Source organism: Petromyzon marinus, chromosome 72 (assembly GCF_048934315.1).
Source record: "Petromyzon marinus isolate PM22_M1 ecotype Great Lakes invasive population chromosome 72, UKy_Petmar_22M1.pri1.0, whole genome shotgun sequence".
NCBI lineage: Eukaryota > Metazoa > Chordata > Hyperoartia > Petromyzontiformes > Petromyzontidae > Petromyzon > Petromyzon marinus.
Window position 1 is genome coordinate 1,530,136 of NC_133738.1, and position 24,471 is coordinate 1,554,606.

Consider the following 24,471-nt stretch of genomic DNA (forward strand, 5'->3'; position numbering starts at 1 on the left):
TACAGCGTGCCCCTCTAGGGGGGCGGTGCTACACCCACACCAGTGTGGTGTCAGCGGTGTCGTTGTGCCGCTACAGCGTGCCCCTCTAGGGGGGCGGTACAACACCCACACCGCTGGTGGTATCTCTACGCCGCTACAGCGTGCCCCTCTAGGGGGGCGGTACAACACCCACACCGCTGTGGTGTCAGCGGTGTTGTTCCACCACTAGACTGCACCCACCTACCTTCCCACCCACCAACCCACCCACCTACCCAGCCATCATCCCACCCACCTACCCACCCACCAATCTACTCACCTACCCACCCACCTACCCACCCACCTACCCAGCCACCAACCCACCCACCTACCCAGCCACCTACCCACCCACCTACCCACCTACCTACCCAGCCACCAACCCAACCACCAACCCACCCACCTACCCACCCACCTACCCACCCACCAACCCACCCACCTACCCAGACACCAACCCACCCACCTACCCACCCACCTACCCACCCACCTACCCACCCATCTACCCAGCCACCAACCCACCCACATTCCCAACCACCAACCCACCCACCTACCCACCCACCTACCCACCCATCTACCCAGCCACCAACCCACCCACCTACCCAGCCACCAACCCAACCACCTACCCACCCACCTACCCACCTACTTACCCAGCCACCAACCCACCCACCTACCCACCAACCTACCCACCTATCTACCCACCCACCAACCAACCCACATACCCACCCACCTACCCACCCACCTACCCACCAACCTACCCACCTATCTACCCACCCACCTACCCACCCACCTACCCACCCACCTACCCACCCACTCACCTACCCACCCACCAACCTACCCACCAACCTACCCACCTACCCACCCACCCACCTTCCCACCCACCAACCCACCCACCTACCCACCCACCCACCTACCCACCCACCCACCCACCCACCTACCCACCCACATACCCACACACCTACCCACCCACCTACCTACCCACCCACCTACCCACCCACCAACCTACCAACCCACCTACCCACCCACCCACCTACCCACCCACCTACCCACCCACCCACCTACCCACCCACCCACCTACCCACCAACCTATGAAACAACTCACACACGTGTCTCCCCATGTCCCCCCATCACACCCGTCCCCTCCCCTCGTACCCCTGTGAGTGAGTGAGTGGGTGAGTAGGTGAGTGAGTGAGTGAGTGGGTGAGTGGGTGAGAGGGTGAGTGAGTGAGTGAGTGGGCGAGTGAGTGGGTGGGTGAGTGAGTGAGTGGGTGAGTGAGTGGGTGAGTGAGTGGGTGAGTGAGTGGGTGAGTGGGTTAGTGAGTGGGTGAGTGGGTTAGTGAGTGGGTGAGTAGGTGAGTGGGTTAGTGAGTGGGTGAGTGGGTGAGTGGGTTAGTGAGTGGGTGAGTGGGTGAGTGGGTTAGTGAGTGGGTGAGTGGGTGAGTGGGTTAGTGAGTGGGTGAGTGGGTTAGTGAGTGGGTGAGTAGGTGAGTGAGTGAGTGGGTGAGTAGGTGAGTGAGTGAGTGGGTGAGTGGGTGAGAGAGTGGGTGAGTGAGTGGGTGAGTAGGTGAGAGAGTAGGTGAGTGGGTTAGTGAGTGGGTGAGTGAGTGGGTGAGTGAGTGGGTGAGAGAGTGGGTGAGAGAGTGGGTGAGTAGGTGAGTGAGTGGGTGAGTGAGTGAGTGAGTGGGCGAGTGGGTGAGTGAGTGAGTGAGTGGGCGAGTGAGTGAGTGGGCGAGTGGGTGAGTGGGTGAGTGAGTGGGTGAGTGAGTGGGTGGTTGAGTGGGTGAGTGAGTGGGTGAGTGAGTGGGTGAGTGAGTGGGTGAGAGAGTAGGTGAGAGAGTAGGTGAGAGAGTAGGTGAGTAGGTGAGTGGGTGAGTGGGTTAGTGAGTGGGCGAGTGGGTTAGTGAGTGGGTGAGTGAGTGGGTGAGTAGGTGAGTGAGTAGGTGAATAGGTGAGTGAGTGGGTGAGTGGGTGAGTAGGTGAGTGAGTGGGTGAGTAGGTGAGTAGGTGAGTGAGTGGGTGAGTGAGTGAGTGGGTTAGTGAGTGGGTGAGTGTGTAAGTGAGTGGGTGAGTGGGTTAGTGAGTGGGTTAGTGAGTGGGTGAGTGGGTTAGTGAGTGGGTGAGTGGGTGAGTGAGTGGGTGAGTGAGTAGGTGAGTAGGTGAGTGAGTGGGTGAGTAGGTGAGTGGGTGAGTGAGTGAGTGGGTGAGTGAGTGGGTGGGTGAGTGAGTGGGTGGGTGAGTGAGTGGGTGAGTGAGTGGGTGTGTGGGTGAGTGAGTGAGTGGGTGGGTGAGTGAGTGGGTGGGTGAGTGGGTGAGTGAGTGGGTGGGTGAGTGGGTGAGTGAGTGGGTGAGTGGGTGAGTGAGTGGGTGGGTGAGTGAGTGGGTGAGTGAGTGGGTGGGTGAGTGGGTGAGTGAGTGGGTGAGTGAGTGGGTGGGTGAGTGAGTGAGTGAGTGGGTGAGTGGGTTAGTGAGTGGGTGAGTGGGTGAGTGGGTTAGTGAGTGGGTGAGTAGGTGAGTGGGTTAGTGAGTGGGTGAGTAGGTGAGTGAGTAGGTGAGTAGGTGAGTGAGTGGGTGAGTGGGTGAGTAGGTGAGTGAGTGAGTGGGTGAGTGGGTGAGTAGGTGAGTGAGTTAGTGAGTGGGTGAGTAGGTGAGTGAGTAGGTGAGTGGGTGCGTAGGTGAGTGAGTTAGTGAGTGGGTGAGTGGGTTAGTGAGTGGGTGAGTGGGTGAGTAGGTGAGTGAGTAGGTGAGTGAGTGGGTGAGTAGGTGAGTGAGTAGGTGAGTGAGTGGGTGAGTAGGTGAGTGAGTAGGTGAGTGAGTGAGTGGGTGAGTGGGTTAGTGAGTGGGTGAGTAGGTGAGTGAGTAGGTGAGTGAGTAGGTGAGTGAGTGGGTGAGTAGGTGAGTGAGTGAGTGGGTGAGTGGGTGAGTAGGTGAGTGAGTGAGTGAGTAGGTGAGTGAGTAGGTGAGTGAGTGAGTGGGTGAGTAGGTGAGTGAGTGGGTGAGTGGGTGAGTGGGTTAGTGAGTGGGTGAGTGACTGGGTGAGTGAGTGAGTGAGTGACACGGGCTACAGAATAGATGGGCTGACGTGTACCCCTCCCTGTGCCCCCCTCCTCCCCCCGTGCCCCCCCCTGTGCCCCCCCGTGCCCCCCCCTGCCCCCCAGGACCTGCTAGTGTGGTTTGTGCTGAGACGCTGAGGCAGGAAGGCTTCACCGGCCTGGTGACGATGATCACTCGCGAGCACTTCCACCCCTACGACAGGCCCAAGCTGAGCAAGGTGACTAACTAGCACTAACTAGCACTAACTAGCACTAACTAGCACTCACAAGCACTAACTAGCACTAACTAGCACTAACTAGCACTAACTAGCACTCACTAGCACTAACTAGCACTAACTAGCACTAACTAGCACTAACTAGCACTAACTATCACTCGCGAGCACTTCCACCCCTACGACAGGCCCAAGCTGAGCAAGGTGACTAACTAGCACTAACTAGCACTAACTAGCACTAACTAGCACTCACTAGCACTAACTAGCACTAACTAGCACTAACTAGCACTAACTAGCACTCACTAGCACTAACTAGCACTAACTAGCACTAACTAGCACTAACTATCACTCGCGAGCACTTCCACCCCTACGACAGGCCCAAGCTGAGCAAGGTGACTAACTAGCACTAACTAGCACTAACTAGCACTAACTAGCACTCACTAGCACTAACTAGCACTAACTAGCACTAACTAGCACTCACTAGCACTAACTAGCACTAACTAGCACTAACTAGCACTCACTAGCACTAACTAGCACTAACTAGCACTAACTACTACTAACTAGCACTAACTAGCACTCACTAGCACTAACTAGCTCTAACTAGCACTCACTAGCACTAACTAGCACTAACTAGCACTAACTAGCACTAACTATCACTCGCGAGCACTTCCACCCCTACGACAGGCCCAAGCTGAGCAAGGTGACTAACTAGCACTAACTAGCACTAACTAGCACTAACTAGCACTCACTAGCACTAACTAGCACTAACTAGCACTAACTAGCACTCACTAGCACTAACTAGCACTAACTAGCACTAACTAGCACTCACTAGCACTAACTAGCACTAACTAGCACTAACTAGCACTAACTAGCACTAACTAGCACTCACTCGTGAGCACTTCCACCCCTACGACAGGCCCAAGCTGAGCAAGGTGACACTAACTAGCACTAACTAGCACTAACTAGCACTCACTAGCACTAACTAGCACTCACTAGCACTAACTAGCACTAACTACTACTAACTAGCACTAACTAGCACTCACTAGCACTAACTAGCACTAACTAGCACTAACTACTACTAACTAGCACTAACTAGCACTAACTAGCACTAACTACTACTAACTAGCACTAACTACTACTAACTAGCACTAACTAGCACTAACTAGCACTAACTACTACTAACTAGCACTAACTACTACTAACTAGCACTAACTAGCACTAACTAGCACTAACTAGCACTAACTAGCAATAACTAGCACTAACAAGCACTAACTAGCACTCACTAGCACTAACTAGCACTCACTAGCACTAACTAGCACTCACTAGCACTAACTAGCACTAACTAGCACTAACTAGCACTAACTAGCACTAACTAACACTAACTAGCACTCACTAGCACTAACTAGCACTAACAAGCACTAACTAGCACTAACTAGCACTAACTAGCACTAACTAGCACTAACTAGCACTAACAAGCACTAACTAGCACTCACTAGCACTAACTAGCACTCACTAGCACTCACTAGCACTAACTAGCACTCACTAGCACTAACTAGCACTAACTAGCACTAACTAGCACTCACTCGTGAGCACTTCCACCCCCACGACAGGCCCAAGCTGAGCAAGGTGACACTATCACTAACTAGCACTAACTAGCACTAACTAGCACTAATTACTACTAACTGGCAGTAACTAGCACTAACTACTACTAACTGGCAATAACTAGCGCTAACTACCATGAACAACCACTAACTAGCACTAACAAGCTTACCACTACTACTCACTCCTACTAACTAGCACTAACTACTACTGTGACCCATGTGTGTGTCTGTGTCTGTGTGTGTCTGTGTGTGTGTGACTGTGTGTGACTGTGTGTGTGTGTGACTGTGTGTAACTGTGTGTCACTGTGTATGTGTGTGACTGTGTGTGTGTGTGACTGTGTGTAACTGTGTGTCACTGTGTGACTGTGTGTGTGACTGTGTGTCACTGTGTGTGTGTGACTGTGTGTCACTGTGTGACTGTGTGTCACTGTGTGACTGTGTGTCACTGTGTGACTGTGTGTGTCACTGTGTGTGTGTGACTGTGTGTGACTGTGTGACTGTGTGTGACTGTGTGTGACTGTGTGTGACTGTGTGACTGTGTGTCACTGTGTGTGTGTGTGACTGTGTGTGACTGTGTGTGACTGTGTGTGTGACTGACTGTGTGTGACTGTGTGTGTGACTGACTGTGTGTGACTGTGTGTGTGACTGACTGTGTGTGACTGTGTGTGACTGTGTGACTGTGTGTGACTGACTGTGTGTGTGACTGACTGTGTGTGTGACTGACTGTGTGTGACTGTGTGTGACTGTGTGTGTGACTGTGTGTGTGACTGACTGTGTGTGACTGTGTGTGTGACTGTGTGTGTGACTGTGTGTGTGACTGTGTGTGTGACTGACTGTGTGTGACTGTGTGTGTGACTGTGTATGACTGTGTGTGACTGTGTGTGACTGACTGTGTGTGACTGTGTGTGACTGTGTGTGACTGTGTGACTGTGTGTGTGACTGACTGTGTGTGACTGTGTGACTGTGTGTGACTGTGTGTGTGTGTCACTGTGTGTGTGTCACTGTGTGTGTGTGACTGTGTGTCACTGTGTGACTGTGTGTGACTGTGTGTCACTGTGTGTGTGTGTGTGACTGTGTGTCACTGTATGACTGTGTGTCACTGTGTGACTGTGTGTGTAACTGTGTGTGTGTGACTGTGTGTAACTGTGTGACTGTGTGTGACTGTGTGTGACTGTGTGACTGTGTGTCACTGTGTGTGTGTGACTGTGTGTGACTGACTGTGTGTGACTGACTGTGTGTGACTGTGTGTGTGTGTGTCTGTGTGTGTCTGTGTGTGTGACTGTGTGTGACTGTGTGTGACTGTGTGTGTGTGTGACTGTGTAACTGTGTGTCACTGTGTATGTTTGTGACTGTGTGTCACTGTGTGACTGTGTGTGACTGTGTGTGTGTGTGTGACTGTGTGTAAATGTGTGTCACTGTGTGACTGTGTGTGTGACTGTGTGTCACTGTGTGTGTGTGTGACTGTGTGTCACTGTGTGACTGTGTGTCACTGTGTGTGTGTGACTGTGTGACTGTGTGTGACTGTGTGTGTGACTTACTGTGTGTGACTGACTGTGTGTGACTGTGTGTGTGACTGACTGTGTGTGACTGTGTGTATGACTGACTGTGTGTGACTGTGTGTGTGACTGTGTGACTGTGTGTGTGTGACTGTGTGTGTGTCACTGTGTGTGACTGTGTGACTGTGTGTGACTGTGTGACTGTGTGTGACTGTGTGTGTGTGTGACTGTGTGTGACTGTGTGTGTGTGTGACTGTGTGTGACTGTGTGACTGTGTGTCACTGTGTGTGTGTGACTGTGTGTGACTGTGTGTGACTATGTGACTGTGTGTGACTGTGTGTGACTGTGTGTGACTGTGTGACTGTGTGTCACTGTGTGTGTGACTGACTGTGTGTGACTGTGTGTGTGACCGTGTGTGTGACTGACTGTGTGTGACTGACTGTGTGTGACTGTGTGTGTGACTGACTGTGTGTGACTGTGTGTAACTGTGTGACTGTGTGTGTGTCACTGTGTGTGTCACTGTGTGTGTCACTGTGTGACTGTGTGTGTGTGACTGTGACTGTGTGACTGTGTGTGACTGTGTGACTGTGTGTGACTGTGTGACTGTGTGTCACTGTGTGTGTGACTGTGTGTGTCACTGTGTGTGTGACTGTGTGTGACTGTGACTGACTGTGTGACTGTGTGTGACTGTGTGACTGTGTGTGACTGTGTGACTGTGTGTCACTGTGTGTGTGTGTGACTGTGTGTGACTGTGTGTGACTGTGACTGACTGTATGACTGTGTGACTGTGTGTGACTGTGTGTGTGTGACTGTGTGACTGTGTGTGTGTGACTGTGTGACTGTGTGTGTGTGACCGTGTAACTGTGTGTGACTGTGTGACTGTGTGTCACTGTGTTTGTGTGACTGTGTGTGTGACTGTGTGTGACTGTGTGACTGTGTGTGTGTGACTGTGTGTGTGACTGTGTGTGACTGTGTGACTGTGTGTGTGACTGTGTGTGTGTAACTGTGTGTGACTGTGTGACTGTGTGTGTGTGACTGTGTGTGACTGTGACTGACTGTGTGACTGTGTGTGTGACTGTGTGACTGTGTGTGTGACTGTGTGACTGTGTGTGTGTGACTGTGTGACTGTGTGTGTGTGACTGTGTGACTGTGTGTGTGTGTGACTGTGTGACTGTGTGTGTGACTGTGTGACTGTGTGTGTGTGACTGTGTGTGTGACTGACTGTGTGTGTGTGACTGTGTGTGTGTGACTGTGTGACTGTGTGTCACTGTGTATGTGTGTGACTGTGTGTGTGACTGTGTGTGACTGTGTGACTGTGTGTGTGACTGTGTGGCTGTGTGTGACTGTGTGACTGTGTGACTGTGTGTGACTGTGTGACTGTGTGACTGTGTGTGTGTGACTGTGTGACTGTGTGTGTGACTGTGTGACTGTGTGTGATTGACTGTGTGTGACTGTGTGTGTGACTGACTGTGTGTGACTGTGTGTGTGACTGTGTGACTGTGTGTGTGTGACTGTGTGACTGTGTGTGTGTGACTGTGTGTGTGACTGACTGTGTGTGTGTGACTGTGTGTGTGTGACTGTGTGACTGTGTGTCACTGTGTATGTGTGTGACTCTGTGTGTGACTGTGTGACTGTGTGACTGTGTGTCACTGTGTGTGTGTGACTGTGTGTGACTGTGTGTGACTGTGTGTCACTGTGTGTGTGTGACTGTGTGTGACTGTGACTGACTGTGTGACTGTGTGCCAGATGATGGACACCACAGCGGAGGCTATGAGCCTGCGTCCTCCTGAATTCTACCAAGAACACGACATCACCGTGCTCACGGGGACGGAGGTGAGCACGTGTGTATCACGTGATACACACGTGTGTATCACGTGACACACACGTGTGTGTATCACGTGACACACACGTGTGTGTATCACGTGACACACACGTGTGTGTATCACGTGACACACACACGCGTGTATCACGTGACACACACGTGTGTGTATCACGTGACACACACACGTGTGTGTATCACGTGACACACACGTGTGTGTATCACGTGACACACACGTGATACACACACGTGATAGTGTAGTAGCGGTTAGCGCTACGCTGCGCTATGAACCTGGTGACCCGGGTTCGATTCCCGCTCACGGCCAACACCAGTGACGATTATCTGAACCGGTCCCGGGCCTCTCCCCTAGGTCGACTCAGCCTCAAATGAGTACCTGGTGCGGTGTGTAAACATCGCCACTAGGGAGACAAAGGCGGTCGGGCGTGGTGCTGGCCACCCACCCCCTCGTGTACAGTTCCGGCCTTCATAGGTGCTGCTCGCTAACAGCACTTGCCCCTACAGTCTGATCAGGCTATACGGGGGATCTTTGTCTTTGTCACCCGTGTCTCTCTCCCCCCGTGTCTCTCTCCCCGTGTCTCTCTCCCCGTGTGTCTCTCCCCCCGTGTCTCTCTCCCCCCGTGTCTCTCTCCCCCCGTGTCTCTCTCCCCGTGTCTCTCTCCCCCCGTGTCTCTCTCTCTCTCCCCCCGTGTCTCTCTCCCCCCGTGTCTCTCTCTCCCCGTGTCTCTCCCCCCGTGTCTCTCTCCCCCCATGTCTCTCCCCCCGTGTTTCTCTCCCCGTGTCTCTCTCCCCCCGTGTCTCTCTCTCTCTCCCCCCGTGTCTCTCTCCCCCCGTGTCTCTCTCTCCCCGTGTCTCTCCCCGTGTCTCTCTCCCCGTGTCTCTCTCCCCCCGTGTCTCTCTCTCCCCGTGTCTCTCTCCCCCCGTCTCTCTCCCCGTGTCTCTCCCCGTGTCTCTCCCCGTGTCTCTCTCCCCCTGTGTCTCTCTCCCCCGTGTCTCTCCCCCCGTGTCTCTCCCCCCGTGTCTCTCTCCCCCGTGTCTCTCCCCCCGTGTCTCTCTCCCCCCGTGTCTCTCTCCCCGTGTCTCTCTCCCCCCGTGTCTCTCTCCCCCCGTGTCTCTCTCCCCCCGTGTCTCTCTCACCGTGTCTCTCTCCCCGTGTCTCTCTCCCCCCCGTGTCTCTCTCCCCGTGTCTCTCCCCCCCGTGTCTCTCCCCCCGTGTCTCTCTCTCCCCGTGACTCCCCCCTGTCTCACCCCCTGTCTCACCCCCCCTGTCTCTCCCCCTGTGTTTGTCCCCACCTGTCTCTCCCCCTGTCTCTCCCCCCTGTCTCACCCCCTTGTGTCTCTCCCCCCTGTCTCTCTCCCCCCTGTCTCTCCCCCCTGTCTCTCCCCCCGTGTCTCTCCCCCCCCCCCCCCCCCTGTCTCACCCCCGTGTCTCTCCCCCCCTGTCTCTCCCCCCCCCCCCGTGTCTCCAGGCCGTGTCCGTAGACATCCGTAGTCGGCTTGTCACTCTGTCCTCGGGGTCTACGCTGGCTTACGACAAACTCCTCATCGCTACAGGGGCGACGTGAGGCTCACTCACTCACTCACCCACACACTCACTCACTCACCCACCCACTCAATCACTCACTCAGTCAGTCAGTCAATCACTCACCCACTCACTCACTCACACACTCACTCAGTCAGTCACTCACTCACTCAGTCAGTCACTCACTCACTCATTCACCCACTCACTCACCCACACACTCACTCACTCAGTCGGTCACTCACTCACTCACTCTGTCCTCGGGGTCTACGCTGACTTACGACAAACTCCTCATCGCTACAGGGGCGACGTGAGGCTCACCCACTCACTCACTCACTCACCCACTCACTCACACTCACTCACACACTCACTCAGTCAGTCACTCACACACTCAGTCAATCACTCACACACACACTCACCCACTCACTCACTCACACACACTCACACAACAACAACAACCGCCATTCGCCACTAAGTGGCGGTGACGTCACCACGACGCTTGTGCCAGGCTATGTGCACCCTGAGGCCACGTGAAGTGTCGAACGCCCGCTGGCAGGAGGTCACGGGGCAGACCCAGGTGCCACGGGTCGACTGACTGAGATGAGTGGCTGATGCACCACCTGTGCCCCCTACTGTGCCAACCTGCTGTGCTTTAACCACCCGGCGCTCCGCTCGTTGTTGTGAGCGTCGCTCCTCCGCCCTCCGTTGTTGTTGGAGGGCGACTGCCTCCAACTGCCCAGTAGCATCCTTCACGAGCCTCCTCCACAGAGGCCGATCTTGACACCGCTGGTACCAGTCATCGGCAAGTCCACTCAGCTCCACGTCCTCCTGTACCACATCACTCCATCTCTTCTCTAGACCGTGCCGCGCCCGCTTAGCCCCCTCAATCCGGCCAAACAAAAGCTGTTTCGGCATGCGGTGGCTGGGCATGCGGGCTACATGACCCAGCCATCGCAGCCTTGCCTGCCGGAGGAGCTCACCGATGGGACCCTGCCCAGATCTTTCAAGGATTTGTGAGCTCCTCACACAATCCAGTCTGGTTAAACCCAGGATGGATCGTAGGCAGGCCAGCCTAAATGTTTCTAACCGGCGTAGATGTTCCATTAGGGGGGTCCACGTTTCGCAAGCGTAGAGAAGGGAGGGAATGACCGTGGCCGAGAAGACCTGAAGCTTAGTGCGGAGCGACAGACCAGGTAGCTTCCACACAGCGTTACGCAACCGATGAAAATATATTGCCGCTCGACTGATTCGGAGTGAGACCTCTGCTGTTAAACTGGAGCCAGTCATAAGCACACTGCCCAGGTATGGGAAACTCTCCACTCTCTCCACAACTGCCCCATCACCGATTGGGAGTTGTGGGGGTGGAGTGTCCGATGGTACAAAATACCCAGGCAGGTGCTTAGTTTTGGTGGGGCTGATGGTAAGGCCCCACCTCTTAGTGGCACGCTCCAGTCTCAGCAGCAGCGTCTCCAACTCCTCCTCTGACTGAGCAGCTATTACCAAATCATCAGCATACATAACGTGGTTGAGCAATAGGGAGCCATCCCTTGACCGCACCCGGGCATCGATTAGCCTCCCATTATATCTGTACCATATGGAGATTCCCCCGGTACAGCTATTGAAGGCTTCACGAACTACGTGGTCAAAATAGATGTTAAATAATGTGGGAGCCAGAGGACATCCCTGTCGCACCCCATGGTGTACAGGGAATGGCTCTGACTCCCGGCCACGTAGTTTTACCCGGGCCCGCTCACCATCATGAAGGTCCTTAATGATCGTGAGCAGAGGGTCAGGTACTCCAAAAGCACGAAGAACGACCCAGAGCCCAGGCCTACTGATGGTATCATAGGCCTTGACCAGGTCAATAAAGCAGAGATGTAGGTCTTGTTGGAATTCCCTACACCTCTGCTGTAGCAGACGAACAGAAAATATGGCATCTGTGCAGGACCGCCCTTTCCTGAAACTGCATTGGGGCTCCGCAAGCCTCTCCTCAGCGTGCCTGGCAAGGCGATGCTGAACAATCCTTGCCAGGACCTTTCCCGGCACACTGAGGAGTGAGATGCCCCTGTAGTTGTTACAGTCTATGCGGTCCCCCTTCTTAAAAAGGGGGACCGCCAGGGCATCCTTCCAATCCTGCGGAACCTGTCCAGTGGTCCAGACTGTTGTTATGATGTCATATAGGGCAGTCTGTGCACAAACGCCACCCTCCCTCAGCATTTCGCTTGGGAGATCATCTCTGCCCGCTGCCTTTCCTGGTCTCAGACTTCGGATCGCCTTCAATACTTCCTCAGCAGATGGCACCTCAGCCAGCCACTCACAGGGGGTGACTTCATCCAATATTTGAGGCACCGCAGCCTCAGCAGGGTCATCCTCACTTTGTGCCACGATGTTTTCCTGGCTGAGGGATTTTCCCTCCCCCAGGACCTCACAGAAATGCTCAGCAAATCTGCGAACCTGTTCCTGGGGGTCGGAAATTGGATCACCGTTTTTTCCCCTAACGATGGTAATAGGTGTGGTGCTGCAGGTTACTTTTTTGATGGAGTTAAATAGAGATTTGTGATCACGGGCCACTGAGGCAGACTCCATCTCCTCAGCAACCCGCGACCACCACCCATCCTTGCAGCGCCTCACGGCTCTCCGAACCTCCGAGCGAAGGCTGCGGTAAGCCTCCTCATTCTCTGACGTGGGATTCTGTAGCCGATGACAGTGTGCCTGTCGCTTTTTCTCAACCATCCTGAACAACTCCTCTGTCAGCCAGGGTGTCTGGGGAGGTCTGGACCGCGTTCCCAAAGCAGCCATTGCAGCTGCATGAGTCACAGTCCTAAACCTCGCCCATTTACCCTCGACATCAGGAGGAGTCGGGGACGATGCCAATCCCAGCCGCAAGCGATGATGAAATTCTCGCTTGCAACTTTCATCAGATAACTGAGACCAGGCCACTTTAGGTTGGAATGGGGTCCTGGTTGTACACCCACCACCGGAGTGGAAGAATGGCAGGCGCATCTTACAGATGACTAGTCGATGGTCAGAGGGCAGATCAGCTCCACGGTAGGTCCTGGTGTCAAGGACATGGGCTCGCATTCGCTGGTCCGTCACTATGTAGTCCAGCAGATGTTCTTGCTTGGACCCGGCATGCATCCATGATGTTGTGTGGATGCGCCGATGCCGGAACAGCGTGTTGGTAATTACAAGCCCATGGGCTGCACAAAAATCTAGCAGCCTCCTACCGTTGTTATTGAGCTGATCTGGCCCATGCCCTCCAATCACTCCAGACCAGGTGCCAGTATCATGACCAACTCGGGCATTGAAGTCACCCAATATGATGACTCTATCCCGAGGGGCCACTTTAGCCAGCACCTGTGACAGGAGGTCATAGAAGGCATCTGACTCATCGGCTTTGCCTGCATCCCTCCACGGATGTTCATCTTCGGTGGGGGCATAAGTAACCACGACCACCATTCCTCGCCTCCGGTTGATGGGAAGGCGAGCCCAAAGTAGCCTGGGGCTTACAGCTTCCCACACCTCACCGCCACGCTCCCACGCCCCCTTCATTCTTTTGTTCAAAAGAAGACCCACACCCTGTTGTTTGGCAGTCTGCTGCCCCGAGTAGAGGACTGTCCACCCCTCATGGTGGCAGGAGCCAGAGCCGGTCCACCGGACCTCCTGAATGCCGCATAGATCCAGGCGGTACCGGTCCAGCTCCCGACAGAGGAGTGGCAGTCTCTCCTCCGCAGTGAGCGTTCGAACATTCCACGTGGCCACCCGTAGTGGCTTTTCGTTGTTTCTGGAGTAGCCCCGAGGGTAGCCCTCAAGGTGCACATAGCCTAGCACAAGCGTCGTGGTGACGTCACCGCCACTTAGTGGCGAATGGCGGTTGTTGTTGTTGTTGTCACTGTGCGTGTGACGTCACTGTGCGTGTGACGTCACTGCGTGTGTGCGTGACGTCACACCCCCAGGCCACGTGTCCTCTCCTGCCCTGGTGCCCACCTCGAGGGAGTCTTCACCCTGAGGTCTCCGGACGAAGCCAATCGCATCGCGAGCATGGCCGCCGGGGGCTAACCTCGTGGTCGTGGGCTCGTCGTTCATTGGTGAGCTCTCCTCACCACCACTCACCACTCCTCACCACCACTCACCACTCACCACCACTCACCACCACCCTGAGGTCTCCGGACGAAGCCAATCGCATCGCGAGCATGGCCGCCGGGGCTAACCTCGTGGTCGTGGGCTCGTCCTTCATTGGTGAGCCCCTCACCACCGCTCCTCACCACTCCTCACCACTCTTCACCACTCACCACTCACCACCACTCACCACCACCCTGAGGTCTCCGGACGAAGCCAATCGCATCGCGAGCATGGCTGCCGGGCTAACCTCGTGGTCGTGGGCTCGTCGTTCATTGGTGAGCTCTCCTCACCACTACTCACCACTCCTCACCACCACCACTCACCACCACTCACCACTCACCACCACTCACCACCACCCTGAGGTCTCCGGACGAAGCCAATCGCATCGCGAGCATGGCTGCCGGGGCTAACCTCGTGGTCGTGGGCTCGTCCTTCATTGGTGAGCTCTCCTCACCACCGCTCCTCACCACTCCTCACCACTCCTCACCACCACTCACCACTCACCACCACTCACCACCACCCTGAGGTCTCCGGACGAAGCCAATCGCATCGCGAGCATGGCCGCCGGGGCTAACCTCGTGTCGTGGGCTCGTCCTTCATTGGTGAGCTCTCCTCACCACTACTCACCACTCCTCACCACCACCACTCACCACTCACCACTCACCACTCCTCACCACTCCTCACCACCACTCACCGCTCACCACCACTCACCACTCCTCATCACCACCACCGCTCCTCACCACTCCTCACCACTCCTCACCACTCCTCACCACCACTACTCACCACCACTCACCACCACCACTCACCACCGCTCACCACCGCTCACCACTCACCACCACCCCCTCACCACCGCTCACCACTCCTCACCACCACTCCTCACCACCACTCACCACCACCACTCACCACCACTCACCACTCACCACCACTCACCACTCCTCACCACCACTCCTCACCACCACTCACCACCACCACTCACCACTCCTCACCACTCTGAGGTCACGGGACGAAGCCATCCCCATCGCCAGCATGGCAGCCGGAGTCAACCTCGTGGTGGTGGTGTCATCATTCATTGGTGTGACCCCTTGACCCCGTGTCTCACTTTCCGTGACCCTGTGACCCCGTGTCTCACTCTCCATGACCCCGTGACCCTGTGCCCCTGTGTCTCCGTGACCCCGTGACCCTGTGTCTCCGTGACCCCGTGACCCCGTGTCTCCAGGGATGGAGGTGGCCGCGTCTCTCTCGGACAAGGCCCATTCTGTCTGCGTGGTGTCTCTGTGTCTCTGTGTCTCTGTGTCTCCAGGGTGTCTCTCTGTCTCTGTGTCTCTGTGTCTCTGTGTCTCCAGGGTGTCTCTGTGTCTCCGTGGTGTCTCTGTGTCTCCAGGGTGTCTCTGTGTCTCTGTGTCTCCAGGGTGTCTCTCTGTCTCTGTGTCTCTGTGTCTCTGTGTCTCTCTGTGTCTCTGTGTCTCCGTGGTGTCTCTGTGTCTCCAGGGTGTCTCTGTGTCTCTCTGTGTCTCTAGGGTGTCTCCAGGGTTTCTCTGTGTCTCTCTGTGTCTCTAGGGTGTCTCCAGGGTGTCTCTGTGTCTCTCTGTGTCTCTAGGGTGTCTCCGGGGTTTCTCTGTGTCTCTCTGTGTCTCTAGGGTGTCTCCAGGGTTTCTCTGTGTCTCTCTGTGTCTCTGTGTCTCTCTGTGTCTCTGTGTCTCCAGGGTGTCTCTGTGTCTCTCTGTGTCTCTAGGGTGTCTCCAGGGTTTCTCTGTGTCTCTCTGTGTCTCTAGGGTGTCTCCAGGGTTTCTCTGTGTCTCCAGGGTGTCTCTGTGTCTCTCTGTCTCCAGGGTGTCTCTGTGTCTCTGTGTCTCCAGGGTGTCTCTGTGTCTCTGTGTCTCCGTGTCTCCAGGGTGTCTCTGTGTCTCTGTGTCTGTCTGTCTCCGTGTCTCCAGGGTGTCTCTGTGTCTCTGTGTCTCCGTGGTGTCTCTGTGTCTCTGTGTCTCCAGGGTGTCTCTGTGTCTCTGTGTCTCTGTGTCTCCGTGTCTCCAGGGTGTCTCCGTGGTGTCTCCAGGGATGGAGGTGGCCGCGTCTCTCTCGGACAAGGCCCACTCTGTCTCCGTGGTGTCTCTGTGTCTCTGTGTCTCTGTGTCTGTGTGTCTCCAGGGTGTCTCTGTGTCTCTGTGTCTCCAGGGTGTCTCCAGGGTGTCTCCAGGGTGTCTCTGTGTCTCCGTGGTGTCTCTGTGTCTCTGTTTCTCCGTGGTGTCTCTGTGTCTCTGTGTCTCCAGGGTGTCTCTGTGTCTCCAGGGTGTCTCCAGGGTGTCTCTGTGTCTCCAGGGTGTCTCTGTGTCTCTGTGTCTCCGTGTCTCCAGGGTGTCTCCAGGGTGTCTCTGCGTCTCTGTGTCTCCAGGGTGTCTCTGTGTATCTGTGTCTCCAGGGTGTCTCTGTGTCTGTGTGTCTCTGTGTCTCTGTGTCTCTGTGTCTCCAGGGTGTCTCTGTGTCTCTGTGTCTCTGTGTCTCCAGGGTGTCTCTGTGTCTCCGTGGTGTCTCCAGGGATGGAGGTGGCCACGTCTCTCTCAGACAAGGCCCATTCTGTCTCCAGGGTGTCTCCGTGTCTCCGTGTCTCCAGGGATGGAGGTGGCCGCGTCTCTCTTGGACAAGGCCCACGCTGTCTCTGTGGTGTATCTGTGTCTCTGTGTTTCTGTGTCTCCGTGGTGTCTCTGTGTTTCTGTGTCTCCAGGGTGTCTCTGTGTCTCTGTGTCTCCAGGGTGTCTCCGTGGTGTCTCTGTGTCTCTGTGTCTCTGTGTCTCCAGGGTGTCTCTGTGTCTCTGTGTCTCCAGGGTGTCTCTGTGTCTCCAGGGTGTCTCTGTGTCTCTGTGTCTCTGTGTCTCCAGGGTGTCTCTGTGTCTCTGTGTCTCCGTGTCTCCAGGGTGTCTCCAGGGTGTCTCTGCGTCTCTGTGTCTCCAGGGTGTCTCTGTGTCTCTGTGTCTCCAGGGTGTCTCTGTGTCTCTGTGTCTGTGTGTCTCTGTGTCTCTGTGTCTCTGTGTCTCTGTGTCTCCAGGGTGTCTCTGTGTCTCTGTGTCTCTGTGTCTCCAGGGTGTCTCTGTGTCTCCGTGGTGTCTCCAGGGATGGAGGTGGCCGCGTCTCTCTTGGACAAGGCCCACTCTGTCTCTGTGGTGTATCTGTGTCTCTGTGTTTCTGTGTCTCCATGGTGTCTCTGTGTCTCTGTGTCTCCAGGGTGTCTCTGTGTCTCTGTGTTTCCAGGGTGTCTCCGTGGTGTCTCTGTGTCTCTGTGTCTCTGTGTCTCCAGGGTGTCTCTGTGTCTCTGTGTCTCCAGGGTGTCTTTGTGTCTCCAGGGTGTCTCTGTGTCTCTGTGTCTCTGTGTCTCCAGGGTGTCTCTGTGTCTCTGTGTCTCCGTGTCTCCAGGGTGTCTCCAGGGTGTCTCTGCGTCTCTGTGTCTCCAGGGTGTCTCTGTGTCTCCGTGTCTCTGTGTCTCTGTGTCTGTGTGTCTCTGTGTCTCTGTGTCTCTGTGTCTCTGTGTCTCCAGGGTGTCTCTGTGTCTCTGTGTCTCTGTGTCTCCAGGGTGTCTCTGTGTCTCCGTGGTGTCTCCAGGGATGGAGGTGGCCACGTCTCTCTCAGACAAGGCCCATTTTGTTTCCAGGGTGTCTCCGTGTCTCCGTGTCTCCAGGGATGGAGGTGGCCGCGTCTCTCTCAGACAAGGCCCATTCTGTCTCCGTGGTGTCTCTGTGTCTCTGTGTCTCCAGGGTGTCTCCGTGTCTCTGTGTCTCCAGGGATGGAGGTGGCCGCGTCTCTCTTGGACAAGGCCCACGCTGTCTCTGTGGTGTATCTGTGTCTCTGTGTTTCTGTGTCTCCGTGGTGTCTCTGTGTCTCTGTGTCTCCAGGGTGTCTCTGTGTCTCTGTGTCTCCAGGGTGTCTCCGTGGTGTCTCTGTGTCTCTGTGTCTCTGTGTCTCTGTGTCTCCAGGGTGTCTCTGTGTCTCTGTGTCTCCAGGGTGTCTCTGTGTCTCCAGGGTGTCTCTGTGTCTCTGTGTCTCTGTGTCTCCAGGGTGTCTCTGTGTCTCTGTGTCTCCGTGTCTCCAGGGTGTCTCCAGGGTGTCTCTGCGTCTCTGTGTCTCCAGGGTGTCTCTGTGTCTCTGTGTCTCCGTGTCTCTGTGTCTCTGTGTCTGTGTGTCTCTGTGTCTCTGTGTCTCTGTGTCTCCAGGGTGTCTCTGTGTCTCTGTGTCTCTGTGTCTCCAGGGTGTCTCTGTGTCTCCGTGGTGTCTCCAGGGATGGAGGTGGCCGCGTCTCTCTCAGACAAGGCCCATTTTGTTTCCAGGGTGTCTCCGTGTCTCTGTGTCTCCGTGGTGTCTCTGTGTCTCTGTGTCTCCAGGGTGTCTCCGTGTCTCCGTGTCTCCAGGGATGGAGGTGGCCGCGTCTCTCTTGGACAAGGCCCACTCTGTCTCTGTGGTGTATCTGTGTCTCTGTGTTTCTGTGTCTCCGTGGTGTCTCTGTGTCTCTGTGTCTCTGTGTCTCCAGGGTGTCTCTGTGTCTCTGTGTCTCCAGGGTGTCTCCGTGGTGTCTCTGTGTCTCTGTGTCTCTGTGTCTCCAGGGTGTCTCTGTGTCTCTGTGTCTCCAGGGTGTCTCTGTGTCTCCAGGGTGTCTCTGTGTCTCTGTGTCTCTGTGTCTCCAGGGTGTCTCTGTGTCTCTGTGTCTCCGTGTCTCCAGGGTGTCTCCAGGGTGTCTCTGCGTCTCTGTGTCTCCAGGGTGTCTCTGTGTCTCTGTGTCTCCGTGTCTCTGTGTCTCTGTGTCTGTGTGTCTCTGTGTCTCTGTGTCTCTGTGTCTCCAGGGTGTCTCTGTGTCTCTGTGTCTCCAGGGTGTCTCTGTGTCTCCGTGGTGTCTCCAGGGATGGAGGTGGCCGCGTCTCTCTCAGACAAGGCCCATTCTGTCTCCAGGGTGTCTCTGTGTCTCTGTGTCTCCAGGGTGTCTCTGTGTCTCCAGGGTGTCTCTGTGTCTCCAGGGTGTCTCTGTGTCTCTGTGTCTCCGTGTCTCCAGGGTGTCTCTGTGTCTCCAGGGTGTCTCTGTGTCTCCAGGGTGTCTCTGTGTCTCTGTGTCTCCAGGGTGTCTCTGTGTCTCCAGGGTGTCTCTGTGTCTCTGTGTCTCCAGGGTGTCTCTATGTCTCCAGGGTGTCTCTGTGTCTCTGTGTCTCCGTGTCTCTGTGTCTCCAGGGATGGAGGTGGCCGCGTCTCTCTCGGACAAGGCCCACTCTGTCTCTGTGTCTCCAGGGTGTCTCTGTGTCTCTGTGTCTCCAGGGTATCTCTGTGTCTCCAGGGTGTCTCTGTGTCTCTGTGGTGTCTCTGTGTCTCTGTGTCTCCAGGGATGGAGGTGGCCGCGTCTCTCTCGGACAAGGCCCCTTCTGTCTCCGTGGTGTCTCTGTGTCTCCAGGGTGTCTCTGTGTCTCCAGGGTGTTTCTGTGTCTCCGTGGTGTCTCTGTGTCTCTGTGTCTCCAGGGTGTCTCTGTGTCTCCGTGGTGTCTCTGTGTCTCTGTGTCTCCAGGGTGTCTCTGTGTCTGTCTGTCTCCGTGGTGTCTCCAGGGATGGAGGTGGCCGCGTCTCTCTCGGACAAGGCCCACTCTGTCTCTGTGGTGTCTCTGTGTCTCTGTGTCTCTGTGGTGTCTCTGTGTCTCTGTGTCTCCGTGGTGTCTCCAGGGTGTCTCTGTGTCTCTGTGGTGTCTCTGTGTCTCCGTGTCTCCAGGGTGTCTCTGTGTCTCTGTGGTGTCTCTGTGTCTCTGTGTCTCCAGGGTGTCTCTGTGTCTGTCTGTCTCCGTGGTGTCTCCAGGGATGGAGGTGGCCGCGTCTCTCTCGGACAAGGCCCATTCTGTCTCAGTGGTGTCTCGGTGTCTCTGTGTCTCTGTGTCTCCAGGGTGTCTCTGTGTCTCTGTGTCTCTGTGTCTCCAGGGTGTCTCTGTGTCTCCGTGGTGTCTCCAGGGATGGAGGTGGCCGCGTCTCTCTCGGACAAGGCCCACTCTGTCTCTGTGGTGTCTCTGTGTCTGTGTCTCCAGGGTGTCTCTGTGTCTCTGTGTCTGTCTGTCTCTGTGTCTCCAGGGATGGAGGTGGCCGCGTCTCTCTCGGACAAGGCCCACTCTGTCTCTGTGGTGTCTCTGTGTCTCTGTGGTGTCTCCAGGGTGTCTCTGTGTCTCCAGGGATGGAGGTGGCCGCGTCTCTCTCGGACAAGGCCCATTCTGTCTCTGTGGTGTCTCTGTGTCTCTGTGTCTCCAGGGTGTCTCTGTGTCTCCAGAGTGTCTCTGTGTCTCCAGGGTGTCTCCAGGGTGTCTCTGTGTTTCTGTGTCTCCAGGGTGTCTCTGTGTCTCTATGGTGTCTCTGTGTCCCTAGGGTGTCTCTGTGTCTCTGTGTCTCCAGGGTGTCTCTGTGTCTCTGTGTCTCTGTGGTGTCTCTGTGTCTCTGTGTCTGTGTGTCTCCAGGGTGTCTCTGTGTCTCCGTGGTGTCTCCAGGGATGGAGGTGGCCGCGTCTCTCTCGGACAAGGCCCCTTCTGTCTCCGTGGTGTCTCTGTGTCTCTGTGTCTCCAGGGTGTCTCTGTGTCTCCAGGGTGTCTCTGTGTCTCTGTGTCTCCAGGGTGTCTCTGTGTCTCTGTGTCTCCAGGGTGTCTCTGTGTCTCTGTGTCTCCGTGTCTCCAGGGATGGAGGTGGCCGCGTCTCTCTCGGACAAGGCCCACTCTGTCTCCGTGGTGTCTCTGTGTCTCTGTGTCTCCAGGGTGTCTCTGTGTCTCCAGGGTGTCTCTGTGTCTCTGTGTCTCCAGGGTGTCTCTGTGTCTCTGTGTCTCCAGGGTGTCTCTGTGTCTCTGTGTCTCTGTGTCTCCAGGGATGGAGGTGGCCGCGTCTCTCGGACAAGGCCCACTCTGTCTCTGTGGTGTCTCTGTGTCTGTGTCTCCAGGGTGTCTCTGTGTCTCTGTGTCTGTCTCCGTGGTGTCTCCAGGGATGGAGGTGGCCGCGTCTCTCTCGGACAAGGCCCACTCTGTCTCTGTGGTGTCTCTGTGTCTCTGTGTCTCCAGGGTGTCTCTGTGTCTCCGTGGTGTCTCCAGGGATGGAGGTGGCCGCGTCTCTCTCGGACAAGGCCCACTCTGTCTCTGTGGTGTCTCTGTGTCTCTGTGTCTCCAGGGTGTCTCTGTGTCTCCGTGGTGTCTCCAGGGATGGAGGTGGCCGCGTCTCTCTCGGACAAGGCCCACTCTGTCTCTGTGGTGGGATCGTCGGACGTGCCCTTCAAGCGGACACTCGGCGTGCTGGTGGGACAGGCCATCATGAAGGTGTCCCACCCACCCACACCACGTGTCTCACCCACACCACGTGTCCCACCCACCCACCACCACGTGTCCCATCCACCCACCACGTGTCCCACCCACCCACACCACGTGTCCCACCCACCCACACCACGTGTCCCACCCACCCACACCACGTGTCCCACCCACCACCACCACGTGTCCCACCCACCCACACCACGTGTTCCACCACCACACCACGTGTCCCACCCACCCACACCACCACCACACCACGTGTCTCACCCACCCACACCACGTGTCCCACCCACCCACACCACGTGTCTCACCCACCCACACCACGTGTCTCACCCACACCACGTGTGCCACCCACCCACACCACGTGTCTCACCCACCCACACCACGTGTCTCACCCACACCACGTGTTCCACCCACCCACACCACGTGTGCCACCCACCCACACCACGTGTCTCAGCCACCCACACCACGTGTCTCACCCACCCACACCACGTGTGCCACCCACCACCACCACGTGTCCCACCCACCCACACCACGTGTCTCACCCACACCACGTGTCCCACCCACCCACACCACGTGTGCCACCCACCACCACCACGTGTCTCACCACCCACCACCACGTGTCCCACCCACCCACACCACGTGTCTCACCACCCACACCACGTGTCCCACCCACCCACACCACGTGTGCCACCCACCCACACCACGTGTCTCAGCCACCCACACCACGTGTCTCACCCACCCACACCACGTGTGCCACCCACCACCACCACGTGTCCCACCCACCCACACCACGTGTCTCACCCACACCACGTGTCCCACCCACCCACACCACGTGTGCCACCCACCACCACCACGTGTCTCACCACCCACCACCACGTGTCTCACCCCCCACCACCACGTGTCTCACCACCCACACCACGTGTCCCACCCACCCACACCACGTGTCCCACCCACCCACTCCACGTGTCCCACCCACCCACCACCACGTGTCCCACCCACCCACACCACGTGTCCCACCCACCCACACCACGTGTTCCACCACCCACACCACGTGTTCCACCCCCCACCACCACATGTCCCACCCACCCACACCACGTGTCCCACCCACCACGTGTCCCACCCACCCACACCACGTGTCCCACCCACCCACACCACGTGTCCCACCCACCCACACCACGTGTGCCACCCACCCACACCACGTGTCTCAGCCACCCACACCACGTGTGCCACCCACCACCACCACGTGTCCCACCCACCCACACCACGTGTCTCACCCACACCACGTGTCCCACCCACCCACACCACGTGTGCCACCCACCACCACCACGTGTCTCACCACCCACCACCACGTGTCTCACCCCCCACCACCACGTGTCTCACCACCCACACCACGTGTCCCACCCACCCACACCACGTGTCCCACCCACCCACACCACGTGTCCCACCCACCCACACCACGTGTCCCACCCACCCACCACCACGTGTCCCACCCACCCACACCACGTGTCCCACCCACCCACACCACGTGTTCCACCACCCACACCACGTGTTCCACCCCCCACCACCACGTGTCCCACCCACCCACACCACGTGTCCCACCCACCACGTGTCCCACCCACCCACACCACGTGTCCCACCCACCCACACCACGTGTCCCATCCACCCACACCACGTGTCTCACCCACCACACCACGTGACTCACCACCCACACCACGTGTCTCTCCCACCACCACGTGTCCCACCAGCACACCACCACGTGTCCCACCCACCCACACACCACGTGTTCCACCCACCACCACGTGTCCCATCCACCCACCACCACGTGTCTCACCACCCACCACCACGTATCCCACCCACACCACGTGTTCCACCAGCACACCACCACCCACCACGTGTCTCACCACCCACACCACGTGTCTCACCCACCCACACCACGTGTCCCACCCACTCACACCACGTGTTCCACCCACCCACACCACGTGTCCCACCCACCCACCCACACCACGTGTCCCACCCACCCACACCACGTGTCCCACCCACCCACACCACGTGTGCCACCCACCCACACCACGTGTCTCAGCCACCCACACCACGTGTGCCACCCACCACCACCACGTGTCCCACCCACCCACACCACGTGTCTCACCCACACCACGTGTCCCACCCACCCACACCACGTGTGCCACCCACCACCACCACGTGTCTCACCACCCACCACCACGTGTCTCACCCCCCACCACCACGTGTCTCACCACCCACACCACGTGTCCCACCCACCCACACCACGTGTCCCACCCACCCACACCACGTGTCCCACCCACCCACACCACGTGTCCCACCCACCCACCACCACGTGTCCCACCCACCCACACCACGTGTCCCACCCACCCACACCACGTGTTCCACCACCCACACCACGTGTTCCACCCCCCACCACCACGTGTCCCACCCACCCACACCACGTGTCCCACCCACCACGTGTCCCACCCACCCACACCACGTGTCCCACCCACCCACACCACGTGTCCCATCCACCCACACCACGTGTCTCACCCACCACACCACGTGACTCACCACCCACACCACGTGTCTCTCCCACCACCACGTGTCCCACCAGCACACCACCACGTGTCCCACCCACCCACACACCACGTGTTCCACCCACCACCACGTGTCCCATCCACCCACCACCACGTGTCTCACCACCCACCACCACGTATCCCACCCACACCACGTGTTCCACCAGCACACCACCACCCACCACGTGTCTCACCACCCACACCACGTGTCTCACCCACCCACACCACGTGTCTCACCACCCACACCACGTGTCCCACCCACCCACACCACGTGTCCCACCCACTCACACCACGTGTTCCACCCACCCACACCACGTGTCCCACCCACCCACCCACACCACGTGTCCCACCCACCCACACCACGTGTTTCACCCACCCACACCACGTGTCCCACCCACCACCACGTGTCCCACCACCACCACACCACCACCACACCACGTGTCCCACCCATCCACCACCACGTGTCCCACCCACCCACACCACGTGTCCCACCCACCCACACCACGTGTCTCACCCACCCACACCACGTGTTTCACCCACCACCACGTGTCCCATCCACCCACCCCCACGTGTCCCACCCCCACGTGTCCCACCCCCCACACAGCTGTGTGAACGTCACGGGGTCAAGTTCTACATGAGTCACGAGGTGACCCACCCCCACGTGTCCCACCCCCACGTGACCCACACCACCACGTGTCCCACCCCACCACGTGTCCCACCCCCACGTGTCCCACCCCCCACACAGCTGTGTGAACGTCAC

At 57.1% G+C, this 24,471-nt stretch overlaps 1 protein-coding gene across 5 annotated transcripts in view; it reads left to right on the forward strand.

Moving 5' to 3' along the window:
* The window catches only part of AIFM3 (AIF family member 3), a 108,512-nt gene that overhangs the window by 63,949 nt on the left and 20,092 nt on the right, over positions 1 to 24,471 (forward strand). For 4 of the 5 annotated variants that reach the window (XM_076055632.1, XM_076055636.1, XM_076055635.1 and 1 more), the window contains exons 9-14: positions 3,165 to 3,277; positions 8,115 to 8,201; positions 9,675 to 9,766; positions 13,681 to 13,734; positions 13,887 to 13,963; positions 21,026 to 21,141. In XM_076055632.1, coding sequence (XP_075911747.1) covers positions 3,165 to 3,277; positions 8,115 to 8,201; positions 9,675 to 9,766; positions 13,681 to 13,734; positions 13,887 to 13,963; positions 21,026 to 21,141 — 539 coding nt within the window. Of the gene's footprint in view, positions 1 to 3,164; positions 3,278 to 8,114; positions 8,202 to 9,674; positions 9,767 to 13,680; positions 13,735 to 13,886; positions 13,964 to 14,208; positions 14,286 to 21,025; positions 21,142 to 24,471 lie in introns of all 5 variants that reach the window. The other variant, XM_076055634.1, reaches the window with a different exon arrangement.